Source organism: Pleuronectes platessa, chromosome 8 (assembly GCF_947347685.1).
Source record: "Pleuronectes platessa chromosome 8, fPlePla1.1, whole genome shotgun sequence".
NCBI lineage: Eukaryota > Metazoa > Chordata > Actinopteri > Pleuronectiformes > Pleuronectidae > Pleuronectes > Pleuronectes platessa.
The window spans coordinates 19923895-19943360 of record NC_070633.1 but is presented as its reverse complement, the minus strand read 5'-3'; the positions used below and the strand labels follow the sequence as shown (position 1 = coordinate 19943360).

General features: G+C 42.1%; 1 protein-coding gene across 4 annotated transcripts; it reads right to left on the bottom strand.

The window, feature by feature from the left end:
* Positions 1-977: 977 nt before the first annotated feature.
* lnx2b (ligand of numb-protein X 2b) lies at positions 978-15650 on the bottom strand. 4 transcript variants are annotated; one of them, XM_053429050.1, is made up of 10 exons: positions 15498-15650; positions 9282-9863; positions 7439-7635; positions 5756-5955; positions 4399-4830; positions 3531-3677; positions 2426-2600; positions 1948-2191; positions 1702-1860; positions 978-1620 (listed from the first exon to the last, which is right to left on the bottom strand). In XM_053429050.1, the coding sequence occupies exons 2-10, from the start codon at positions 9695-9697 to the stop codon at positions 1485-1487; spliced, it is 2106 nt and encodes a 701-aa protein (XP_053285025.1). In that variant the 5' UTR covers positions 9698-9863; positions 15498-15650; the 3' UTR covers positions 978-1484. The 4 variants fall into 4 exon arrangements, with proteins under 4 accessions (XP_053285025.1, XP_053285026.1, XP_053285027.1 ...); XM_053429051.1 differs by lacking the exon at positions 15498-15650 and adding an exon at positions 15333-15491; XM_053429052.1 differs by lacking the exon at positions 15498-15650 and adding an exon at positions 10813-10974.
* Between the last annotated feature and the right edge of the window lie 3816 nt (positions 15651-19466).

The following is a 19466-nucleotide window of genomic DNA, read 5'->3' as shown; positions in this document are numbered from 1 at the left end:
GAATTGATTGTATAAACAGAAGAATGGCAAGGTTATTATGATTTTATTGAACATAATGTAACATTGGACAGGCCAACGCAGACGCTTAATATTTCAGAGTCACTCTGATTCAAAAACTAATTCTGTGGTGATATTCTGGATTATTCTATAAATCTCGCACCAGTTGAGATACAAGAAAAGGCCACTGGGAATGTGTTGACACAAAGAGTAAATTCATCTGGACCAGGCCATTCATCTTCAAATTCATATCCAAGGTAAATACACTTTTATCATGACAGGAAAAGAATGAGCAAACACATTTTGGTAGAGCGGCAATTTAAGGCAAGTATACGTTCTGGTTTGTCCTTCAGTGTCGACAAGGCACCCACTTGTCAGAGTCCATCAGTTGGAGGCATTTCAAATACAGAGCGCTAATACAGGGACATGGATAAAATGACAAAAAGTCTCTTGTTTATGCATCAATGCCAAACATTCATCACAGGTTTATTCGCTTTTTTAGGCGCAAAACTATTATGATGTGTCCTGGTTTATTTCCTGTAGCTAAAATAAGAACTAACAGGAAATAAACTTGGACCCAAGCTGTTTCCTACCCATGCAGTTCTGGTAAAATTGTCCACAGAGGTTTCAAGTGACTTTTTCAGGAGAGTTCTTTAAACTGATCACTTTTATGGCTTGAATAAGACCGAACCTCCGATTGATCAACAGAATGTTTCCATTGGAATCCAGCCAGTGTCAGTTTCAGACCAAATGTGAGTGTAGTCCTTTTATTTACCTTTAAAATAATCTACATGTTTGTTTTTTATAATCCATTCTAACTTTTCCAACATGGCTTAATTGTTAAATTTGCAAGTGCAATAAAAATAAAGGTGATAAAAATCACACTAGTGATACACCAGTTAAAAGAGAGGAGTTTTTTTCCCTGTCTTTGGCATCAGACTTTACACTCAGCCATTTTCTTTTATATATATATATAGTCAATACATAACTTTCTACATGTTCTGTCAGATCTACCTTTCATCTTTGGATTCTGTTTATGTGAATCACTTGAATCAAGTCACCACTAAACCATAACATCATCCAACGTATTTAAGCTAAAATATAGATAAAGCTTCAGAAGAGGGTAAAACCGGCGTCTGAAAAGAAGAACCACAATCCTTCCAGTTCGTCCGTAGCCTTTTTTAGTACTTCACCGATTGTCATTATCTTTGCACCCTGGTTCCACTGCCCTGCGAGTTCACCAGACACTGACACGAACAGGCACCTGCACACAGGACGGCTCGTATGTACACACGTGTTACATGACCAATCAAAAGCCCGAACAAGAACGTAACCAAACAGTGAGTTACATATGGAAGAGTCAATGAGTGGCCCAGTCAAGAATGCAGCTGAACAGGGCAGATTGTGTGTGTGTGTGTGTGTGTGTGAGAGAGAGAAAGAGAGAGAGAGAGAGAAAGGATTAGAGAGTGAACGTGCTCATGTGTGTTCTACACTAGGCTCCCGGGCCACGACACCACAGTCAGCGTGACTTTGTTCCTCTGCAGCTTGAGCATTGGGATGAGAGACGAGTTGTTCATTCCCACCGTTGTGGATCCGTTCACCGCCACAATCTCATCACCGCACCTGGAGAGAACCACAGGCCAGTCAGAGCGATGAAAGGACACGGGAGCAGATCGTACTGGAGTCAAACTGGGGGGAACTTACTTGAGGCGCCCGTCAAACTGAGCAGGTGTACCAGGCACAATGGTTTTGATGAAGAAAGGCTGCTGGCCGTGGCTCTCCTCGTACCCCCCGACGATACTGAAGCCCCAGCTCTCGTTGTTGGTCTTCTGCAGGACGATGTCCCGGCACCAGTGCATGTGACTGAGACAACGAGGACACGGTCAGAATGAACTTTTTCACACAAAGGACAGACCCTCCAGGAACTGGTGGCAATGAAAGCTTCTCTACCTCGGTAATCCCAACCAGCGAGTCCACAGCGGCGTCCAGTTGAGGGCGTCATCTCGCGGGTCGTCCATAAGGTCCAGTTCGTCCATGGTGGCGGCCTCGGTTTCCTCCTCTGAGTCATCGGAGAGCGTCTGGATGACTCGCAGCACCACCTGGGACTGAGCTGTCTGAGCCTTCAGCACCGACACGGCCTCGTTGTAGGTGAACTGGGTCAGATCCACACCGTTGATGCTCAGGAGAATGTCACCTGAGGAAACGGATGATGTCGTGAAGACAACCGTTAGTTCAGGGGATCTTTGTGTTCAACATTAGACATCAGTTGATTCATTGAGTAGAAGGTTGATTGCTTTGAGCTTTAACATGTGATGAGTTGATGTACAACTAACAAATAGTCAGTTGTAGTCCTGGTTTAATATCTTATCTTTAAGTCAAATCCCTTATTCAAAGTTAAAATGGCGGATAGCCAGATGTTGCTTCCTACCTTTTTTGATGGTTCCATCTCGGTGCAGACAGCCGACAGGCTGCACACTTGTGATGTAAACAGGCAGGCGGCTGCGACAGTCCCTCCCCCCGGCAATGGTGATGCCCAGTGAAAGCCGAGGCTCCTTCTTCAGACTCACAGTCTTCTCATGGCTGGAAAACCCACCCGGGGGATCCTGCATGAACAATGAGGCAGATTCAAATGAAGCAACGACAAATATATTTATCAACATCACAGTTTGGATTTTTAAAGTTATGCTGCACTTTTGGAAGTGGATCATATTCTTGACAAACTTTATTGCTAAAAAATTTAAATCTATCTTGTGTGAGAGAACATGTCAATTTACTTCAGCCCCCCGAGGATCTTTTGACTTAATTGATTCTCGTAGAAACAAATGTGAAACACTTGAGTGGGAGCTGAGAACTAAGGGAAGAGGGAACGTGTGAGGATCAACACTAGGCTCTCGTAGAGGAGGAGATGTGTGGAAAATGACAGTTCCAACCAGCCCCCTTGTTTCTTTCCTGAGTCTGTAAACCATCAGAAGGGAAGCTTGGGGGAGGTGGGGTCTCTTCCTCCTCCCCAGCAGGGAGCCCACCCCCCCCAGCAAGACGAAAAGGCTCCACTCTGCAGGCGAAAGCTAACTGTTACCAGCTTTGATCCTCTGCCACCCATAGAAACAAGCAAAACACAACAAGCCAGTGGCTGAGTAGCAGTAGAGTGAGCAGCACCCCGGGCCTTTTGATCAGGACAGAGGGAGGCCCCTGAGAGCCGCTTTCATCTCTGCACACCGACGCAGGTGTCTGCTCTCAAAGCTTCTCACCCCCAACTCGGGGGTTGCTATTCTTTCTACTAACAGTGTATGGCACAACTGAGTGTGACCGACAAAGGAGCGGCCATCACGACTACGTTGTGTTAACAGAAATGTGCAAAGTTTGTTAGATACTGTGACCAACATTGTACTTAAGGATCTAAGAAGAAGTTGAAATTGGAGCCGTTTACTGTTGGTTATGGGCAACAACAACAAAATTTGATCTAAAATATTAATGATAAAAAAGGAGACAGGATTATTTTCTCTTAGTTTGAGAGTTAATGGTCTTTATATTACCTTCATGTATGTGGACTGTCGTCTGAAGTACTGGGGCTCGGGCGCCCTCCTCGCTGCTCGTCCCTGTTGTCCCTCTCTGCTGCTTCCTCCGTCCTCCTGAGTCTCTGCAGGTCTCATCACCACAAAGTTCACACGTACCTCACTGGCCTTAATGCGCACAAAGGAAAAGCAATTACTTCCACAGAATATCCATTGTCAAGACAGTTTGAATCATGTTAAATCAGTCACATTAGCAGCCCGACTACTTGGAACCTTGTTTTAATCACTTTCACATTGTGTGATTTAATGAGCGCTGCAGCCTTTAATCGAGGAAAGCTTTTTTTGTGCATATTGCATAATTACAAAGTATCTGAAAGCAGTGATTGTTCCTTGGAAATGCTTGTTGGAAACTAAAAACCAATAAAAAGAGACTGAATCGAGGATTGAGATGGTCTGTTTGCATGTTGTTCGTCTTCTTTGTGTCGCTCTTGAGTTGGAATTTCTCACAAAAAAACTCCATTCTGATAAGTAAGATATGCTTTCACACAAGTCTCTTTATTTCTGCTTATTTTGTGAGCAGGATTATGCAGCAACTTTGAAACTTATGATTACCACCAGGGTGAGCGGCCCGGCTTTGTCGTGGGGAAGAACCCATACACTTTTGGTGTAGATGCACATTAAGGGGCAGATCCCGTAATGTTTTTTCACTTACTAAAATATCATGTGTACAATTGTGCTGCCTTGTCTGAGGTATGTGCTCAACAGAGAGCGACTCAAGGTCATTGTTGTGATTCATTTGCCAACTAAATCGAACATTTAAAGTGTCTTAAAAACAAACCAGACCATGCTCATAACCACATTATTACACAAACACCTGCCTTTAATATACCTGTATGATCTGGGCAGCGCTCTCCGGTGTACCATGTCTGAGGTCGTGTCCATTAATGGCCAACACTTTGTCATTGTTCCTCAGTTTTCCATCTTTTGCTGCCAAACCCCCAGACAACAAGTCCAGGATGAAAACCCCGCTCTCGTCCGATTTGCGGATGAGTTTGATTCCGAGCGGTTCGCTGCGCTGACTCTTCATCAGCGTCACCTGCAGGACCGTGCCGGGGTTGTGGCTGGAGGTAGCGTTGGCGTGGGGACTCTGAGAGGGCTGCAGGGCGGTGGAGGTGGTGGACGAGGGAGCGTGATGATCAGACCGTGGATCCCTTGTTTTGAAACCTTTCTCCTGCATGACTGTGAGTCTGAGGAGGGAGGGCTGCCGCAGCACTGCGACGGCCCGTGCGTGGGGGACTGAAGCCAAGCTGATATCATTCACCTGTGTACACAACACCACAGAGAGGAACACTGCAGTCAAACTGTGCATGAAGACTGACCCTGGGAAAAGTTTTATGTCAAGCAAAGAAGTGAAATTTACTACTTGTTTATTTTCACAGTTTAAATGATGAGCCTCTCAAAGTGTCCTGAGAATCTCATGTGAAATTTGAGCGAAACAGAAATAAATGCATCAGTTCAGGGGGAAGAGAAAGATCGAGTTTCAAGAGATCTGTGATGCAATCTGCCCTCATCTCTCTTCACGTGCACCAGCTTCCCACAAAGCCAAATAGAAAATATAAAAAAAAACTGTGGCTAATGTTCCACGTCCTGAAGGCAGGAGGACACACTGAGGGAGGGGGGCCAGAGCCCAGGCTGTAATTTCAGCTCATTTTACCGTGGAACCATGTGGATCCGGAGGGTAGAAATCCAAGGACGAGAGGAGGCCATAAGTTATTAAAATCATATTCTGTCCTTCTACTCTCCTCTATGTCCACTTCCAGAGAGCCCGTCATATCATTACCTAATAACTGATTAAATAACAAAGGAAATGAAAGTTCAATGTACTTTATATTTGGACCCTGACCCTCTCAAAGTCAATCAGTGACAGCCACCAGGTAGAGTTGTTTACACTGATATGACGCGTTTGCCCTCAGCAATAACAAACCACACCTTGTTACCATGGAGCTAAAACTTGTTTATCTTGAATGTCTACTTTCTCGTTCCCAGCAGAAGAGCCCTGAGTATACAGGACCATGAGAAACCGTTAACAAGGAGTTAATGCAGAAATATGCTGATTTGAAGCGTGTCAGGATATCGACAATGCCTCTGGAATACTTTTGAACTCCCCTGATGAATAAGAGAGGATCATGTGACATCGCGGCCTGTATTATCTCAACACTTTCCTCAGGTCCATGAGTCCCTCTCACCTCTAAGATATGGTCCCCTGGGGCCAGTCTGCCATCACGCCCTGCCAGTGAGTCCCGGACAATCTCCTGGATCACTATGTTCCCCAGCGGTGTGTCTTTCCCCCCCACGATGCGGAAGCCAAGCTCCTCCTCCGGCTCCTCTCTGAACAGTTCCACCATGTTGGCCTCGGCCACCAGACTAGACCGCAGAGGGGTGTTATCTGGAGGACAGAGGGACAGAGGAGCAAGTGGAATTAATATGGCTAAATACCAGCTTTTATAAAATCAATTCTCCGATTCCTTAGGTGAGATACACATTTAAAAATACCTGATAAAGAAACAAATCTATAGTAATCAAAGTAAATATCATTATGGTTTAAAGTGGACACACACACACACACACACACACACACACACACACACACACACACACACACACACACACACACACACACACACACACACACACACACACACACACACACACACACACACACACACACACACACACACACACACACACACACAGTTTGCTCATTTACAGCTTCCTTAACTGACTTTATCTTGCCACATCTTTATATTGACGTTAGGGTAACCATTATGTAATAATAACTGAAAAAGAGCTCTTCGGGTCTCTCAATTAGCTCCCTTATAGATATTATAAATAATGAACTACAAACCTTATAGAAAAATCTAACTGCACATAAATCTTCCGTGTTTAGATAAATGGAGAATATCTTGTACCAATCTCTTTACTACATAGAGATAAAAACTGATCTGCTTATGAAACAATTCTGGAGAAATCTTTACAAATAGAGACACAGCGGTAGTATCCTTCATTTGAACTTAAGGTGACGACAGTTCTCACGGAGCACAGAAAACAGGAACAAGGATCGGAAACGGAGAGAAGCAGAGTGGACGTTTTCCTGTTATCATCACAGAACAAAAGGGAAAGTTTCAGTACGCTGAACTACACTGAACTTTCTCCACCTTGGAACTGGTCTGTACGTACACAGAGACCAGACAAATGTTTGTATGCTGCAGCAAACTCCTCTAACAGTGAAGTCCCTCCAGCTAAGACAAGCACCCAGCTGACTGCTGAGGTAGTAAGACCTGGATGAAACATGCCAACATTTGAAAAAAAAAATAAAATAAATCAATATATGTATAATTCAATTAGATTTAAAAGTGTAAATTCGTTGTATTTCAATTTTTTTATTTATTTTATCTAAGAGCACGCAGCAGTGATTTGTCTAAATACACACGTCTCTGGGATTATCAGTTGCCTGGAAACTGGATTTCATTGAACTTTGGTCTGTGGAAATATCTCGTCAGCTTCTTAATCAGCTTTTCCCTCGTACAGACAGTGAGCTGGTACATTTTTCTATGTCTACGCTGATGATTCACCTTGGACAGACTAAGAATCAAAACCTTCAGGCTATAAACATCAGCAATTCCCAAACGTGTGTTGTGACAACAGCCCCCATTGGAGAGGGTGAGCACGGGGATTTCAGTTTTCTGCAATCGGCCGAGCGGGGAAACTAATTCCACCACGTCTGGGAGCTTCCATAAACATTATTCACTGTCACTGCCAAAGAGTCAGACCAGCCTCCTATAACCTAGTGATTGTAATCATCATGTTAGTACAGAACACAGACCATTGTGACTGGCTCACTGTTATAAAAAGTAAAAATGACCTCATACCATCCTCACTCTCCTCATAGGCAGGATTAATCAGCCCAGGCTCAGGCTGATCCCGGCTGGGATTTCGAGCAGACAACGTTGCCGAGTGTTTAGCATCACCGGGCGACTCCCCGTCACTCTTGCGTCCCTTTAACTCATTCCACGAGGGCCTCTTCCTTTTCTCGGCTTCCTCCTTCAGTCTTCTGAAAACAGGACATCTGGAAAGACAGGGACAAAGAGGAAGCTGGTAGAAAAGATTTCATTTTCTTGAGTTTGCCTTGCACATATGAAGAACGCAGCAGGAGATTGTCTGAGTCGGACATGGTCACAATAACAGGAAAATGTCCAGAGCATTCAGGCGAGGGCTGGCGTCTGGTTAGATCATGAAGGAGACAGTTCATGACATCAATTTCACAGTGGAAAACACAATCAACACGGCCTTGGCCCTTTTCTCCGAAAGCTCTCGAGTCTCTTTCCAAGTTGACATCTTCGTCAGCGTCTTCTTGCAACACTTTTTAATCCTGAGATACTAGTTATCGCTTCTTTTCCATTAGAAACATCAGCAACACGACTACTTTCCTGTTGTATTCTCTAACCGGCTCATTCTGACATTTTTCAGACATTTCACAAGGCTCTGGCAGGAAAAGTCCAGGAATATTTCCAGAACAACTGACTAAGACGTCTGCTTTTCCACATTTGCATGTCTGACGGCAGCTTTGGACACAACACATGAGAATAAGCATATTTGCAATGGAGAGATGTTATTTTATGTCTCTAGTTTGGACGAGTGCCAGATGACCGGGAAAACAGGGAGGAAGAAAATCAATGTGAAGTGTTTTCAAGCGGAAAGGGGAGATAGTAAAAAGAAAAAGAGTGTATTAATGCATAGGGTTTGAACAGAAGCTCTGTGCAGATGAATAGACAATTTCACTGCATTGCAGGTTGTCTGGGTGAGATGCACTGAGTCTGATTAAGTCGGTCAGAGTGCTGCGACGGACGCATGCTCCCCATGCCTGAACTTTGCCTCCTCGTTGTTTGCACAGAGAGGCGGCAGCAGGACTATCCGCCCCCACCACAACCAACTACATCATGGCTGGGATGATAAGCACCAGGCCGGCCATGTGAAAAACAACTTAAATACCCTGCACCTCGTCTTGAGCTCATTAATAATAAGTTAGTGTGTTCGTAGAGGAACTGAGGCTCTGACCAGGAATGAATGCAACACCTCCAAAGAGGAGAAGCAAACAACGCTAATGATAGTTATTTCACATTCCACAGTCTGTGTCACACAGTTAGGGGGGGGGGGCTTTTAAAAAATAATAATTTAGTAACACAACATATACAGTGCTCCACTCAAAATAGTTACAATATTTACGACAAATTTTACAAAACAATAGATAAAACTTGAATGCTTCATGTTGTCTCAATCAATTAATAATTAGATGCTGTGATTGGCCCAGGATCCTTGTACCCAAACACCTACACTTTAATGTGCACGCTCTCATGACAGACACACAGACATGGTCGGTCAAGAGACTGACACAGATGATAAAAACATTTTTTATCTTTTTAAAATTTGGTTTAATACTTTTTTAAGATTCAGATGATCAAATGTGGCGGGATCTCTCCCAGTGCTCGGTGCTGATCAGTCCAACTATGACACAGGCTTATATTACACTGTATGGCTGTTAATGATAATAGGATTAACCTTTGTATTTAATATATACAGGGAATACACAGTATTCTTTGCAGACATTGCTCATAGGTTTAGATATTACTGCACTCGATCATTTTATCCAGAGCTCTAACTATATCCCGGGAACCTGCTGCCATGACAACACGTACGTCTCCACCTGACTCTTACCTGTTGTGCAAGTGAGGCTGAAGTTCACAGCGCTGCATCTGCTGCTGGCACTCGTCGAAGTGAGGACACATTACCACCAGCTTATCCAGTAGGTTCCTGACCAGCAGGCTGGAGGGACGGCACTGATGCAACTGCAGCCGCTGGCGGTCCACAGGGCAGAAGTCCTGCTCTTTTAAGAAGTTGCTCAGACAGTGAAAGCAATAAGTGTGGCCACAAGGGGTGTCCATGGGTTTGAGCAGAGGCTGCAGACAGATGTGGCAGACCAGCTCGTCGTCCACCTCGTCCTGGTACTCATACAGGTGACTCTCCTGGCCCTCATGCTGCTGGCCACACTCCTTACAGACCCGTGCCCATGAGAGTCCTGCAGCACTGCTGCAGCTGCTGCTGGTACCTTTGGTTTCTATTGTAGTAGCCATTGGCTGAGGGAGCTCAGTCCAAACCTCAGTGTCCTCTTAGATCTTATCTCCTCAGAAACGGTCTCTTGTAAAAGTCTATGTCTGCGTCTCCAAAGCTGAATCCATAGTGAAAGTGAAACAACAATCCAGAGTCGTCAGCTTCTCCTGGTCTTCATTTTGTTTTTTTCTGTTGAGAAGGAGAAGCACAGTTTAGTCTACTGGAGAATTTGCACTATTCCTACTCATACTGGCCAGCTCCACAGGAAATGACAAATCCATTGAGCAGCAGCAATAAGGCAGCAAGCCACAGCTGCTTCCTCTCAGCAAGTTTCCTGAGGGACAAAGGGAATTCTCATCTCAGCTAAAAGTCACCGCGCTCAGAAAAGGGTGAAAACTCTGTGAAATGAGGCAGGAGAGCGGGACTTAAGTCAAAGCCCTGCTAATGGGAAGGAACAAAGACATGGCACTACACAAGAGTAAGAATTTTGAATGAACTGGGCAGAAATGTAACCCCCATCACTAATGACCCCTTGCACCCAATCATCAGTGGTCCCCAGCCCTTTGTGCCAAACCTAATCTCCTTTAATGCCTTCTCATAAGGAGAGTGCTGATTGGAAACACATTCTTTGTTGAAACTTTTGACTGCTCACTACAAAAAAAAAAAAAAATTGTATTTCATGAATCACTCCAAAATATATTAAGTTTCAGCTCATGAAATCTACTTTGTAAAATAAATTTCATCCATGGGAGGCAAGGTTAAAGGGCTTCCATGGAGACCACAGCAGATGACAAATGGACTGAAATGTAAATGAGTTGCAATAAATTACTTTTTTTGCAACATAAGCGAGGAGTTTTTGAGCTGAGCACTTATGACCTAATGTGTGATTGGCTCGAAAGACACAGAAACATTCAACACACCACAAAATGCTACTTTAAGATCAGAAATTTGACCCTGAATATACAAAGTAGTAAAGGAACCTTGTACCTTGCACATAACCACAGATGAAAAAAAGAGGAAAAATAAGTCCATGCAATTACCTCACTACCTACAGTTGCCTTCCCTTAGTAACCCAGTCCATATCTCAGCCACAAAAGAACTGCTTTTACCTCAGTGTGAATACTTTGGAGCGACTCACCCGAGATGATATCTTTGTTGTCAAGCACCCAGTAGCCACCGCACGCAAACACAAGGCTCTAACATAGCGGCTGCCTGAAGCTCGAATGAAACCAGAGCCCTGCCTCTCCAGCAGCACACCGTCAGAATAATGTGTGTGTGCCTGTGTATGTGTGTATGTGTGTGTGTGCGTGCACTGGTGTCAGGAATGCAGAGGGGAATCGGTGTAACTAGGCAGAGAGAGGGAAAGAGAAGTGCTCCTTCTGCCTCTCTCCAGCAAATGTGAGTATATTTATGTCTATGTGCGCGTATGTGTGTGTTCGGGTTCTCAGACTGCTGATGTTGCACTACTCCAGGTAAAGTACTCTCTATAGGCGAATGACTGATTGCAAACACACAAGCCTGTTTTTAAGTGTGTGCGCACACGTCTTTCCACACACATGCATCCCGGCTGAGGTCACGCAGGACTTCTTTCTCTCTTTGTCTTTACTTTGTGCAAGTGATACCTTGTGCTGTAATGGATAGCGGGCCATGGATCCTGTAGCTCCGGGAGAGAAGCACAGTAGAAAACTAGGCTGAGCGCCACTTATTTAGAAACCACATGACCTGCTGCACCAATGAGACCATGAGATATTAACTCATTACCCTCGTGTTAAACGCAAAGTGTTCAACTGTAAAAGGGCAAAGCAGGTTCTCTTATTATTAAAAACATTCAAAGCCTCATTCCTATCAAATTGGGTGTCTACGGCTGTATTCTTAAGGTGCAGCATTCGCTTTCTGATAGTCACTAGTTGGGAGTCACAGCAGATAGAGCAATTTCCAGAGGTGGCTGACTCGGAAGCTATCTATCAACCCCCCCCCCCACCCCCGGTTCCCACACAAACACGACAGCTGATCACTAAGTTTGTCAAGGATGCAGCATGAAATCATTAAAAGGTACTCGTCTTTCTTGGGATCTTCCACATGTAATGGAGACTTGTCGAGATGGTTCAACATAAACCAAAGAAGAGCAGTGAAGACACGATAAGTCGATCGATTGATTTGTCGGTTAATCAATTACTCGACCCACAACTTTACCTATCCAGTTTATAAGGTTAATAAACTGAATATCTCAGAGGTTTTGACTAATAACATTCTGCATTTTTAATATGTCACCTTGGGCTTTAGGGAAGGTGGACTGGGAGTGTTCATGATTTTCTGGCATTGTACATGAAAAATCTCAAAATCAGACAATGTTTTTGTAATTGGATGACTGTTTGAGCCATTTTCCAAGAAAAAAAGGACAAACATTACAGAGTTCCAGTTGACCAATGCACAACTTCAGCTTTTAACAGTTGATCAATCATTTCTTATCTCTGGGCTCTGGACTATTGGTCAGAAAGGTCAAGCAAAACGTAACCTCAGACTCAGATGAGCAAGTTTCACTATTCTCCTACATTTAACCAGGCAAACTATTAATGAAGTACTAAAGAAAATGATCAGACGTTAGTTTGATAATGAAGCAGCAGCTACAACAGGCATTCTAAATACAATACTTTGTTCTATCAGACATTATCTATGACTTTCTGACTTAACTCAGACAAACTCCAGAAAACGTCTTGAAAAATGTCCTTGAGTTTGCCGTTCACATATGCAGAGCGTAGCAGGAGATTGCTCAGGTCAGACATTTTAACAACAACAGGAAACTGGAATATTCCGTTCAGGGGTGGTGCATGGAAAGAGATATTTTTATTCTTTTGTATTCTTTTTTGAAAGTTTTCAGTTAGAGACGTCATCAACGCGCCCAGTCGCTTGCAGTGGATTTTCCAGACAAGCTCGAGCTGTTTTCTCACATGGCCTCACTCAGACATTTGCTGACATTTTACTTGGGGGGGATGGCTGGAAAAATTCCAAAAAACATCCGGAGTAACTGACTCTGACACTTGCGTTCTCACATAAAGCCCCTCCAGAAAATGTCAAGGAAAATGTCCGGGGTTCAGTTCGGGTCTGAAAGTAGCTTACATAACAAGATATAGATTAATCCGAATCCTACACTGGTACAAGAAAATTATTTCCCATGAATCCCACACTTAAAAGAAAGATTTCTCTAACTAGTGTTAGAGTCCATGCTTAGAAAACTAAGACCAGAAGACAGGTTTGCCATAGATGGCATGAAATGTGATTTTTACTGGTTGAGACTCAAGCACAGTTCAAAGCAATCGTGATGTGGGGACGCCTCGTCCAAAGTCTTGTGCTCATGTGACAGTCTGAGCTTTCCGGAGAAAGGTCTGTGGCCCTGCAATATTCCTTGAGTCTCCCAGAGGATTACACATGGTGGCGTTCCGTCGAGGCTGAGCCGAATCACTCGCTTTGATGGCTGATATGAGTCAGTCACATGCGCTGCCACACCCTCGGTGAACACAGGTGAAGCCGCAAGAACAAACAATTTCTCCACCCGGTGAGACAGGAGGTGTGTCACGCTCGCTTCTGCTTACGCCAATGTCTGGAGTTAGAAATAGACATTACACACGGGGGCTGCACATGAAACGGAAAAAGAAAGACAAGTCTACCTAAAGATGAACGACTACGCTCCTCAGTGTCTCAGGATAACATCAGCAAAAAGCTCTAACAAGGCCAAAATTAGACTTGAATAGCTTCCTCATGTCACTTTTCACGAGAGATGAATTGAATATTTTCTGCCCTAAGTTAAAAATAGTATTTCCTTTCTTTCCAAAAATAGAAACTATCATATCCACAAATTGTTACATCTATTTTGAGCACTGTCTGGACATTATGTAACAGCTGCACAGCAGGCAACGTCTCCTGCTTTAAATATAATGACCTATATTTGCGTTGCACATAGGCAGGAAATAAGTCCACCTGTCCAAGTGACATTAAAACCACCATCCTCCAAAGAGTTTCCCACTCCAGCTCCCTCCTGGTTTGAGCTTTCACACGACCCAACCAGCCACAGGCGTGCTGTGGTACCAGTGTCTCCGGAACATATCACACATGGAGGTTAAGCTCTTGAGGCTCCCACTGTACAGCAGCCAGGGACAAAAACATCACAAACGCCACCCATGGGTTTAACTCTGGATGTCCCCATTGTGTTCAGCATAAAGGAAAGAGGTAGCTACTTTCTCAAGGGATTTTCCCAAAAAGCCGCTACTGGATAAATTTTGAACATGCTAGTTGTTGATACAAATTCCCCCAAATGCAACAACATGTCTTCAGAGATCTTCAGGTTTTTCTGTCTTCTTGTTTTTTCCAAGAATATTGAGATGCGTCAGCAACTGCAGAGGTGCCAAGAAAACAACAACACTATCGTCAAAAGTCTCTAGACTGAATTTGGTCGATTTTACATTTTGACCAGGGGCGAATGAAGTAGTCAAATTCTTTGCTGGAGTACACAAGTACTTTGTGAGAAGTACTTTGAGATGTGAACTGCTACATAAACTGCAGGCCAGTATAATATCTAATGATGCATCTACTGGTGAGGGGATTAACCAGTTACCCCACAATACCCAACAACCTTCCAGGTTGAAGGAAATTGGTACAGTAACTTTTGTGTACCCAACAGTATACAGTTGTTGACAACATTAAAATACTCGTTCTATGTACATATCAACTATTACTATAATATATACAAGAACACTCTGAATATTTTACTCTAAAAAGGGACCTTTTAAAGGTAAACATTTGTAAATTAGTGTAAATTGGGGGATGGAATTGCAGGGTAACTCGTGACTGTTATAATCGACACATTGCAAGACAATCATATAACGATGCCTCGGGATATCTGTCTAACTGAAGAAGAACACAAATGCAGGATTTGTGTATTTATTCACTGCAATTTGGTGGTTGACACAAACTGAGATGGTACAATAGACAATTTTTTTATTTTAGTGTCTCTTAAAGATGTGTCAATCACGCTGTCACTTTTCAACGTGCCATCTAATGTAAAATAAACAAAAACTGCAAAAAGTCCATATCGTGTGTACTTTTACAACTAAATAACTCAATATTGATGTGTAGCGCCAACATAATGATACTTGTCAGGAGTAAGATATGTAACCATATTGATATTATGTTCCATTTAAAGTACAAATGCAGTATTTGTACATGTAATAGAGTAATATTACATGTGCTCACTAGAAGACAGGTTTACTTCATGTGCCTCCCCCTCTGTTGTGGTTTCACTGGGACCATAAATAAGTCAGTGTCCCTCCTCGTGTCAGACCAGTGCTGTTGGTTTGATGCTTATCTCTTGACTGGGAACCATCAGGAGACAGCGCAGCTCAGAAAGTTCCCGTGTCTCAGATGGACGTGAACACATCAGCGGCTCCGGTCTGACTTCACCTTCATAACCGGCAGCTGAACGCGACACATGTAAACTCAGTGAAAAACACAGCGCACACACACACACACAGACAGACAGACACAGACAGACAGATAAACACACACACACACGTCTCAAAGTGACGAGCGGCTTCATCCTCCATGTTTGTTTGTTCCCATAAAAGCGTCTCGGTGGGATCGAGGCGACACCGAAACTCGTCTTACCTGCGTGAAGGTTGTTTTCCGGAAGCAGCAGCTAACCTCCGCTCGGCTCGGCTCGCTAACACAAAGAGGTCCGTGTGTGTATGTTTGTCTGTGTGTAACTCGAATAACCCTTGTCACAGACACACACACACATTGACACGTTATAATGTGAATACATGTGTTTACCTCGGCGCTGGGGGACCGCACAGCTCCGTCCCAGGTGCAGTTCAGCCTCCGGACACACACTGGGCGACTTTCCCAGTTTCGGGCGAACGTGGTATCGAGCTGAGAGACGTGGTGGTGGAGCACAGGAAGGAGGAGAAGAAGAAGAAGAGGGAGGAGGAGGAGGAGGAGGAGGAGAGGAAGAAGAGGAGGAGAAGGAGGAGAAGAAGAAGATCATCCAGGTGTAAACACACACACACACACACGTTCACATTGTGCAGTGGTGCCTTTACTGTGATTCATATTAAGGCTAGACAATAAATCCATATCGTTCATTATTGATATGGATTTTTATTATGGTTGATTAAAGGTTCAGTTTATCTCCACTACTTTCACTCTTTATGATGAAAATGTCATTTGGCACATTACACATAATACTATATAATAACATACATGTGAAGAACAACAATTAAACATATGAGATTAAAAATAATAATAAATAAAGTTACATACTTATGATTGAGTATATATACAATGGAATACAATATGATATATATATTCATATCATATTGTATTATATTGTGAACTTATACCTATTTATATTCATACACATACATCTTTTTATAGTTATAGCATTTATATATTATACTGTTATTAAGTATAAGATGCTCAAATTAGAAGATACCATTTTATAATCATATTCATATTGTTTACCATACCTACTGATACTGATACCTACTGCTTATATTCCACTACCTCACTACATTTCATATTAAATAGTGTACTTTGTGCTGCACTGTATTTACTTTGCAGATTCACCAAACAAAATATGATATAAATAGTAATGTATTATATTAGATTACAATAAGACTTACTCCCATGGATATTTACCTAGTCTTACATTAAGTCATTCAAATGAACAGCTCAAAGATTTAGCTATTGAAAATATCAATGATCAAACCATAAACATGATATGGTTTTGAAATGAGCCAATTTCATAATGAACTTCTACGTTTGGCACTGTAAGGTAATATTATTCTGATAACTTTGACTCCTGAGTACATAACCTATACTGTCATCCATACTTTAGCTAGCTCATACTCTAAACTCCCAGTTGACCAGAGCTCTTCCACTTATCATATATTGCTGGTTCTACCACTATGTTGTGTAACATTTCATTTTGTATGTGAAAAGTAATGCTACTTGTACATGTGTTAAATCCAGGACCACTGTCATGTGACCCAAAACACATATACCAGTGTTACTGGACTGACATTTTATGCAAGGTTGTATTGAGATTATTACTTCTGTCCAAATGTTGCCTGTTAGAAGACTAATCTCTACACTGGCTAACTAAAGCTAAAAGGGACAATACTTTACAAAGTGTCCCCATTATGTATATTAAAACACCTCCCACTCACTTAAAGGGACAGGTGTCATTTGTCATCACTTTATGGAAGCATTTAAATTTGTGATTGACATAGCACAGTGTATATACTGTGGATCTGCATACATGGTTGTGAAATTTGTAAGGAAATCAGTTCAAGCGGTGACAAGATGCACAAACATTATTTATATCAAATCTGACATCTTTAAATATCTTATTTCACCCAAAATTTAAACATATTTACTTCACTGTGAGTTTATTACGATGATCATTAGACTCATACTTAGGATTCAGGAATCAGTGAATCTTTGATATTTTTGATTGCTGACAATAATCTTTTAGTAGATTGGCTAGATGGCTTAGTTGGAAACAGTATCTGTCTTTAATAAAATGCACAAATATCTGTATTGTGGATGCTTAGTATTCAAAAGACGTATAATTTGGGACTGTTCAAGTTAAAAGGCCCCAGAGACATGAGCACTGGGTGTAAAGCAGCCCCCCCCCCCCCCCCTGCAGAATAGAAGGGAATTCTCTGTGCCATAAAACCTCTCTGTGAAAGCCTGTTTCCCCCAGGATTTATAGCTGTGGTAGGAAGCTCAGTACAAAGTGACATTTGCTGATACAAGCCCACAGAAAGAGACGTGGTGGTAATACAGACATCAATTGGTCTGTATGTCATAAGACAGCCAGGAAGTGAGGCTACTTATCTTAACATTGCATGGGGTCAACTGGGGATGTGTCATCTATGAACAAGTAGTTTAACCTACATTCTTGTGTTGAATTCAGCCTAAATAAAAAGACGGGGGATGTATCCATTGTTTATTATAGTACAAACCCCAAAATGACATTAAAAAAAGGAAGTTAAAATGCATTTCTTAAATACATATTAAGAAATTATTAATGCATTATTGATATAGCCCCAAAACAAAGGTCTTTGCTAAACGTACAACATACACCTTCTCATTTAACAATTTCAAACAGGATATACTAACATGGTATAATAGTAAACCAAGAGTGTTTGCAGAACTATAACTTTTAAGTGCCTCACACAAATTACAACGAGTGCTTGTATTGAATGGTGACACTTTTGTGAGTTATGCCAAAAAACACATTGTTAACAGTGAGTTGACAGAATGATGGTTTGTGATAAATGTGGTGACAAAGAGCCTGGGAGAGAAAAGTGTGAGGGTCCAACTCCAGTGACTGTCTGCATCGATGAGAAAGAGTGACACCATGTGTTCAGGACAAGTATTTTAAGTCCACTCTATATAAATAATAATAATAATGGTATCAATAACAATAATAGAAATAATAATAATAATAATAATAATATAAACCTTTAAAACCCAGTTAAAAGGTGCTTAATAGGTTAAAAAAAAAGTAAAGTAAAATAACAAAAATAAAAACATCTTCATGCTGAAGATCGCACAGCAATAGAGCAAAGACACAGAAATAGAGAATGTTATGAATAAGATAAGAATAATAACAAGCTAAAATATTTTCTAAACAGTCAGGTCAGTATAGGAGAAGGTGCAATTTAAATAGGACACATGTAGCTTTCCTGCACTATAACAGTTGATTGGTTTTTGATTACATGTGACAGTGACAAATGTGATCAGTTATGTATTTAAAGCCATCATTCATCATATCATAATCAAAAAGTGTTAGTACTTATGAAGATGCAGATTTAAGATATTTTACATTTTGTAGACTTGCGATCTTTGTAACTGTCTTGTGGCATGTTTTAAATAATTATATTTCTCAGTTATAAATTGCGTCGGGGTCTGATGGGAAACTTGGTGGTGGAGTGAAACAACAGAGACAAGATAAACACTGACCAGACAATAAAATACATCCTGACGCTCTGTCTTTCTCTGTGCCTGTGTCTCTCTCTCGCACGCACACAAACACAGCTCCGTGTTTGAGCGGCAGAACCTACAAACAAGAGAGACACTGTTTGTCTTTCCTGGGATCAGTAAACATCCTCAACACAAACAAGTTCCTCTGGAGTGAGAGAGAGGAGAAACTCACACCGTCAGGGCAGCTGCACTCTCACTACACCTCGGTCTTTGATGTCCTTCAGAGGGAGCAGATAATGGACGCCTCCTACATCTTAACTCTTTTAATTGGAGCTTGGATGTAACAGGTTGCTGCCGTTGTCTTGGCCTGATGTGAACTCAAGGCGAAATTAGAGAGATTATCCTTAGTTTTGAGTCGTGAGGTGAAAACTTGTCCAAATTAAGGTAGAGGCCTTTCCAGCTGACTCACACTTGTGTATAAATCTTGTGTCGCTAAAACAGAGCTCTGTGGTTTTGATTACGAAATAAAGCTGAAATTATTCTGCCATCGAAACTTTCTGACTCATCCTCTCTCAGGCTTTTGTTTCTAATGAAGATGTGTGTCCTTGAAAATCGATAACAAATGTGTAGATTAATTTTTGGAACAGTTTTTTCCCTCCATATTGTAATGACTCAACCTTAAATCCAGCGTTATTCCGAATTTATTCATTGATAAATCCAAGGGAAAAAAACAAAAGTACTTTAGTCCATCCGTCAAAACGTTCTTACTCACCCTTTCTATAGCTCTCATCTCACATTAACTCTAGT

What these genes read in the sequence shown, in the direction of transcription:
- lnx2b (XM_053429050.1), bottom strand. Translation starts at nt 9,697, where the DNA reads ATGGCTACTACAATAGAAACCAAAGGTACCAGCAGCAGCTGCAGCAGT. An exon ending in CTATGAGGAGAGTGAGGATG is followed by an intron (nt 5,956 to 7,438) that starts GTATGAGGTCAT and finishes TCTGTCCTCCAG; the next exon opens with ATAACACCCCTCTGCGGTCT. An exon ending in GACAGTCCACATACATGAAG is followed by an intron (nt 2,601 to 3,530) that starts GTAATATAAAGA and finishes TTGTTCATGCAG; the next exon opens with GATCCCCCGGGTGGGTTTTC.